Raw genomic sequence first — 7,672 nt, forward strand, 5'->3', positions numbered from 1 at the left:
CAATCCCGGAGCTCTGCTTTCTTGGACGGTCTGTTAGTACAGTGACCTCACGGCAGCTATATGATTGGTCACATGATGTCATTAAAAGGCTCCAACAGCACAAACACGGCCCAGAGGTCCAGCTCGGGTGGAGCTAGCGCAGTCACCTCCCTGCTGACTTTGGCCGTCACCACGAACGTGAACTCTGAACTTTCTGAACATTGTCTGTCACACATCTGACATGATGCATTCACTGTCTGCTTCGTCTGTGGGAAATGTCACCGATAAACAATAAACCTCTCGCCGTTGTTCCCAGCTACGCTCCCAGCAGCCGTCAGCTCGTCGCGTCCCGGCTCTTCTTTGTGCATCTGACAGCGAGTCTGGATCCTCAGACGGACGCTCGACAGCTGCCAACTAATCACTCATTTCTCTTTAAAAGCAGAGATGAAGGCAGTTTCCACAATCCCCTAAGATGGCAGTCAAACATGGGCGTGCCATGGAGCCTGTCAGTCACAACTCATCTGAAGTCAAAGCTCCGCAGAGGATCCAAAGCAGATTAATGATTTTGTTTTTGTGTCAGCCGCCTTTGAAATGAGGCACATGTAGAAAACTCCCCGAGTGGGGCAGCAGATCCACGAGGGGGACAAATCTCTCCATGGCAGACGGGCCGATCTTTCCCATCAGGCCTGCTGAAGGCGTCGCCACTGAACCTCCCGGAGCGTCGATTCGAATGGAGTGACTTGAGCTGAGCGACACCCGCAAACAAGACACGAAGACTCGGAGCTTCACACTGTGACTGCAGCCAAGGAAAAGCTCCGCCTCCGGGACACCAACAGATCAACCCGAGCTCTGTGCACAGAAACCAAACAGCACAAACTTCACGTTTAATCGAGGTCAGAAGCAGTTCTACAAGGTCACAGAGGGGTGGAGCCTATCCCCATAGGGTGAAGGGCGGGGCCCACCGGCACAGCTAATCTTTCAAATATCAGGATGAGCTGTAAACACGATGAATTTTCATTTCTGGAGCCTTTTCACTTTAAAAAAATCGAGATTAAAGAGAAACGTGGAGCCAAAACGACGCAGTAGGGCCGGGACACTGAACGCTGATCTGAGACCAGTTTAAAGACAGAAACCGTGTGATGCTCGCCCGAAACACAACTTATAGTGAATGAAACTTGAATGAAGTCATAAATCGGGCTGATTGGAGCTTGTTGTGGACGTCTCGCTGTGATGCATTCGGATCATTAATGAACGAGTTCAGCATTAAAAACCAAACAGGGCAGAGATGAAGAACAGCAGGAAGTCAGTCGGTTTTAAACCCGGAGCCTTTGTGTCACTAGTTCCTGTTAAAATATCAATAAAGACAAAAATATTTGAGTTTCTGGAGCCAATCCCAGTGAGTCTGTGTGATTCAGGCTAAGCGTGGAGCAGCTGATGTGTTTATGCTACGACATGAACAAACGTCACAAAAGCATAAATTTGAAATTCTATTTCTTTCCACTTAAATTTAGGAAAATTAAGAATTTTAACTTGTTCAATTTAAATTCATTTATTGTGAATAAGTGATGGGGATCACCTGCAGTACCATCACAGCCCACCAGGGGGTCGCAGAGCACACTGTGGGACTGTGTGTTATGGTAGGGGTGTGAAACATAAGGCTCACTGAGGCGTCGGAGGAAGGCAGAAATTTTGGACTTTAATCTGTTTTCCTGCCGATAAAAACTCCTCGCGACACCCGAGCGATTCAGTAACACAGGAATAAATGACAGCTCCTGTTTTTGACCATCAACTGTTGAAATGTACGTTCAATGTTGTTGTTGTTGTTGTTAACAGGCGGCCTTTTACACACTCACGTTTTGAAACAAGTCTCCTTCATCATGCAGACAAACAGCTGCATGATGAGGCTGCAGGAATCACATGATCATATTTCAGGATTACATGTGCAGTTAAACATCTTTGTTTACCTGATCCACGGGAGCTGAATGTCACCTGCAGTTCAAAATACGTTTTCATTCCACCTTAAAAGAAGTCTCATTCTCAATTTATTCATTTTTTTACTTCAGTTTTTTCCCAAAGTGAATATTTGTTATTTTTTCCTCTTGGATAGAAACGTGTCACAGCTGAGCTGGACAATAAACTGAAGCGCTGACATTTTATTTCAGTGAGGCACCGAACGCAGCAGGAGTCAAAAATCAGACTCAGAAATCCACAGAATCAGTTTTATTTACGGAGAGGGAGGTCTCAGGGGGTCTATGGTCCAAAACTGTCTGTCTGCAGAGCAAACGGCTTCAGGAGTCCATCAGCGAGCGCAGAGAGGAAGCCAAGCTGCAGATCTGTCCGTTCTGGGAGATTACATCACAGGAAGTGATCAAATCCAGAAACGCGCGGTGGACAGTGTTCATCTTTGCCTTCACGATCACTGTCTTACCTCACGTTTCTCTTTTTAGTCCGTGGAGCACTCTGAGAAGGCCCGCCGAGAACAGAGGCAAGCTCAGGTGTTTCCTCATCAGGCCACGCCCACAGGGCGGAGAGCTGATGGGCAGGAGGTGAAGAGGCGTGGGGTCCCGCTCCACGCTATGGGGTCTGCAGACCTGATCAGAGTCCTGCAGAGGAAACACAGAGGGTCAAGATCAGGAGGAAGGCCCGACGTAGCCTCAGGAACCAGTGTGTGTGTGTGTGTGTGTGTGTGTGTGTGTGTGTGTGTGTTTACTATACTTGTGGGGAAAAACAGCTTTGCGGTCCCCACGAGTTTGAAGGCCACTCAAAATGTGGTTTTAGTTACAGTTAGGTCATGTTTAGGGTCAGGCATTCACTTGTGATGGTGAGGGGCCAGGAAAAGCATGTCAGTGAGATGTCCCCACAAGGATATAAATACACACGTGTGTGTGTGTCTCACTGACAGCTGCATCGTCAGTAAAAGCTGAGAGAAGAAAATCTCGTTGACTTCCCCCTCCCTCCCTCCTGCTTAATAATAAAAACTGCTTACAGAGTAATTGGACTCTGTGTAATCAAATAAAGAGATGAGCGCGCCTCTCGCTAACGATCAGTTCATTAGACTGAACGTGGAGCGGCTCTCAGAGGATTCATTGACCTTTAATCAGAGGGAACTGGCTTTAATTAGTGAGGAGGTGCTGAGAGGAGATGAAGCTCAGGCTGTTGGAGCCGTTCAGGATCAATCCAAAGCGAGCGACATACTGACATCGGCTGAGTGCCGCCAGCGCCGAGGCTGTGGGTGTTTCTGTCACATCTTTATAGCAGCAGATTCACTTCAAACATCCAGATTACAAGAAAGTCTAAAGATCTCTTTCAAATTAAAAGCCCTTTAAGCAGCAAAGGGTCCACTGAAAACACTAGAACGCCTTTAATTTGAAGAGAATGCAGGAAGTGCTGGCTCTGTGTGGCGTCACTCACGGTGGTTTCCTGCGACGCCGGGCGCCTCCTCAGGCTGCAGGGTGCAGGCGGTGGTGCTACATGTAGTGCCACTGTCCCTCCACGCCCATCCCCATCCCTACACCACCCATCGGACCTGTCACACACACACACACACACACACACACACACACACACACACACACACACACACACACACAGATGAAAGCACTGCCCCCTTCCTTCAGCTCCTCTGTAAATAAAAGCTTTTGAAACTATGAAATCAGCCACGACTGATCTCTGCAGCGTGACTGTAGCTTTGCATGAAGCTCAGTTCACAATAAGCCGTCCTCTCTGTGTTAAATCTAAACTTTGATTTCAATGTGCAGATTCTGCAATAATGTAACACAATCAAACCCACAGCAGCATAAGCTGTGTGTGTTTACCAGGCGGTCTGATTCCCACGGGCGTCTGACCGTCCACCATGAAGCTTCCCATTGGCTGGCCATCTGGGCCGTACGGCGGCGCTTGGCTCACTGCGGACAGAGACGACAGCTCGTTTTAATGGCGGAGGGCGCCGAGGCCGTCGGCCGGCCTGCACTGACACCGCCACAGCCTCCACTTTACACCCACACACAAAGGCGTGTTCAGGTCCACACGCAAACACCAGGAAAAATCAAGCCGATTACAGTTGTCGACATGAGAACCTGAGCGCCAATCAGGTCCATCCGTGATCTTTTTCCCGCCCATCTTCTTTAGTCTCAAAATGTTCACTTTTTTTTTTTACACCTACAGTCTGTGCAGAGTAACTCTGCATGATCCACAGTCCAAAATAATCCTCCTTTATGTGATTGACTGCCTCCCCTCAGTTCATCCATCTGAGGCCAGCTGCGTTAGCGCCTCCCCCTTTACGAGTGGCGCCCCTGGTTACAGGAAGCGTCGGGTTTGCGTCAGCGGGTCACGCTGTATCTCCTAACAGAGCAAAATAGAAGCAGATCCTGCAGCGATCCTGTGCGCAGCTAAGCGCGCTCCAATTACAGCGAGGACACGTGGAATCGGAGGTTAGCGCCTGCTTCTAATAAAAGCTGGCTTCACATGAAAGCCTCCTTCACTCTGCTGTGGGGTAAAAACACGAATCGATAGAAAACCACTGCTTCCAAATATCATACGACTGTTTTCACTCGTGCTGTATTAGGAAAAGAGGCGAAACGTAAAGGAAATGTAACATCACATCACTGCATTACGTGTTCGAATAATGTCACATCTGTTAAAGCAGCTGTGACGTTCTCGCGGTGGGGGGGGCCATCGGTCGGACACAAACGGAGAGGTTTTGGTCCTCGTGGTGGAATCGGCCTCGGTCGCTGAAGCTGTTTCTCACCGCCGTCTTTCAGCAGCGTCTCCAAACCTTTGTGAGGAAGTCAGCCGCGGGGTTAATGCTAAGAAAGCTCAAGGGCCAAAAGGCTAACAGGACTTTAGCTCCACTGTAGCCGGGGCTCCTATTTGTTTTAATCCCGGCTTCAAACGTTGAATGGAGTGGTCGGTCAAAGCGATTAGTGTCTTTGTCTGGAGCTAACCCCGCCGGGGTTTAGAAGCCATTCAGAGTTTAAGCCTCTCTGCTCGCTCCAACGCTCCGAGGAACCAAGCGAGACGCCGCTTTTTCAGCTCGCCTTACACGCGGAGCGAGTTCCACTGGCGTTCCAGTCCCAGTCGGGTGTTTGGAAAGCTCACGCAGACACGGTGGAAAAGCACGGATACTGGAGGAGTTTCTGATTTAATGGAAACGAAACAGCCGCTAATACACCTGTGAGACCTCACCTGCTCTGTTTGACTGATCGATCATGGGCTGAACGATCCGCCGCCTCGCGTTGATGAACCTGAAAGTCAAAGAAAAGAAGTCAGAGTTTGTTTTTAACGACAACAATAAACTCGTTACTGATAAATCGCTTCAGGTCAAGTTTAAACACCCAGCAGCTCAAACTGGCTTCACTGGAAACTCGTCCACTGGTTTAAATTTTACCGTCATTTACGTGAACATCGAGGCCCCGATGCAGGCGTGTTACAGAAGTCGGGTCCATCTGACCTGTTACTGTGCAAATAAACGGTTTAACATGATCAGCACAAATCAATCAGATCACTTCCTGGAGATTAACCAATGGGAAGCCGTCGGCGAGCACTGGCAACGTCTCCTAAATACACTCTTAAAGCCATCATCCTGGTATGCGTGACCTCCGACCCGGCACCTCCTGTGACCTCCCCAGCTACTCCAATTAGTCATTCCCCCCCATTCTGGTCTTCCTCAACTTAAAGACCTATGTAGCCCCCCCCCCCCAAGTAAAAGCTCTGTGGTTTCCTGCTTGATTTATGTCCTCCTACACCCTGAGCCCCGGGTGGGGAGGGACCATTTCAACAGGAGGGTGGGGGGGGGGTGGGGTTCTTTTCAGAAAAACAAAGGCCACAGCTGTCCTCTGGGGGACCGAAAAAGGTACGCGGTGGGGGGAGAATATTTCCAGGTCAGTCAGCCCGTTAGCACGAGGCTGCACGAGCTCATCAGGACACACGAAACAGGAAATAAACGTCGCTCGCACTGCACAGCGCAGCTCGGCCGACAGCCTCAGATCACTCCGACGTCACGGTTTCATTTGGACGTTTTGGTAAATCTGGTTTTGGTCAACATCCAAAGAAAAAACGAATGATCTCCTCTCAGAAATGTTGAAACATGCTGGAAATGCAGGTATCCAGGTATCTTCTGCAGCAGGTAACACTGTGGGCGGGGCCAGTCCTCCACTTTTCATCGAGTCAGCACATGAAATAATAATCGCAGCATCAATGTAACTGTTAAAAGCACAAATTTAAAACCCTTTTCACCTTCAGTAGCAAACATCACATCCTTTCGACCTGTTGGACACGCCCGGGACTACATAACTCCGCCCTCTTCCCCACCTTCCTGCCAGGCTGAGAACAAAGAACGTGTAGGTGAGGAGGAGTATGCTTAACCTTCTCGTGAACTGATTATATAATGGATCGTCATCCAGTGTCAGTGAACATTCAGGTCTGCGTGTCTTTGAGAAAAGGATCAGTGATGAAAGCTGATCTTACTGAGTCCTGCAGGGAAAAATCCTCCATCAGGAGCGAGACGGGAGAGACAGGAGGGACAAAGACGTGCTGAAAACCCGCCCCCAGCACAGAGTGAGGACCCAGGAGTTTAATGGTCCAACGGTGTGGTAGGCCTCTTACAGAGGTCACATGGTCACTCTGCATAGGTCAACTGCAGAGAAGACGTACGCTCCCACAGGAACCGCGAGCCCCATCACCACAAAGATGTCGCCGCTGGAACCGGCGCACTCAAAAACCTGCTAGGAGCCGTTTCCAAGTCTCAGACAGGAAACACCATCCACCTTCCTGCTCCTCAGACCTCCAGAACCGACCTGCCGGGGCGACTGAAAGTCTTACATCTGGGACCGCGTGCGAGGCCGTGGTCACAATCCTTCTGCAGCACTAGGCCGCCATTTTGTTTCTTGCCTCCAACACATTTAAAGCCAGAGGAAAACAACGAGACCAGAACCGGATTTCTCTGAAATAATGAAAACTTCGGGCGTAGCCTCGAAGGACGATCGGCCTCCTGACCCCCACCGCCCGGCGAGGAGGGGCAGGGAGGGGCGGGGCTCGGGCCGCTCTGTACAGTCAGTGTTTAAACAAAGCAGATCTATTAATCACCACACACACACACACACACACACTCCCCAACCGCCTGCTTGTAAAACATGTAGAAGCTCCGCCCACTGAGGGAGTCATTTTGAGGTCAGCCCCCCCCCCCACCACCAAGGGCGTATTTAAATAAACCAGTCCAGCTGTTTGCCATGAAAATGCCATTTACACCAACTGCACACCACACACCCCTCACACACACACACACACACACACACACACACACACACACACACACACACACACCCCTCACACACACAAATCAGAGAGAAGACCCTGTTTCTATCTTTTGTTTCATAAAACACGAATACACACGCCAACCCGACGGGCTGAAACATGAAGGCCTGCAGTTCCTCTGACGACCAGCAGAGGCAGCAGTGAGCCAGCCCCACAGACTCACACCCTGTGCGGGGTGTGTACATAACTCGCCTGTGTGAGGCGTGGCCTCTCTGACTGGAGGGATGGCGACACAGGCGGAGGTGGTGGGGGCTGGTTTTGTTTTTCTACAGTAATCGGATATTTTCGACTTCCTGTTTTTGACGTGAGGATCACTGGAGCCTGGCGAGAAGACGCCCTTTTATTAAACTTAAGCTTTCACGCTCGCTGTGTCAGATTTACA

General features: G+C 49.9%; 1 protein-coding gene across 4 annotated transcripts in view; it reads right to left on the minus strand.

Moving 5' to 3' along the window:
* Nucleotides 1-1,541: 1,541 nt before the first annotated feature.
* meis1a (Meis homeobox 1 a) overlaps nt 1,542-7,672 on the minus strand; it is a 31,721-nt gene continuing 25,590 nt past the window's right edge. The window contains exons 10-14 of one of the 4 annotated variants that reach the window (XM_076885440.1): nt 5,164-5,222; nt 3,795-3,884; nt 3,391-3,505; nt 2,408-2,582; nt 1,542-2,321 (exon numbers count right to left, since the gene is read on the minus strand). In XM_076885440.1, coding sequence (XP_076741555.1) covers nt 3,447-3,505; nt 3,795-3,884; nt 5,164-5,222 — 208 coding nt within the window. In that variant the 3' untranslated portion in view covers nt 1,542-2,321; nt 2,408-2,582; nt 3,391-3,446. Of the gene's footprint in view, nt 2,583-3,390; nt 3,506-3,794; nt 3,885-5,163; nt 5,223-7,672 lie in introns of all 4 variants that reach the window. The other 3 variants (XM_024802749.2, XM_024802750.2, XM_076885441.1) reach the window with 3 other exon arrangements.

The sequence above is a fragment of the Maylandia zebra genome, linkage group LG6, assembly GCF_041146795.1.
Source record: "Maylandia zebra isolate NMK-2024a linkage group LG6, Mzebra_GT3a, whole genome shotgun sequence".
NCBI lineage: Eukaryota > Metazoa > Chordata > Actinopteri > Cichliformes > Cichlidae > Maylandia > Maylandia zebra.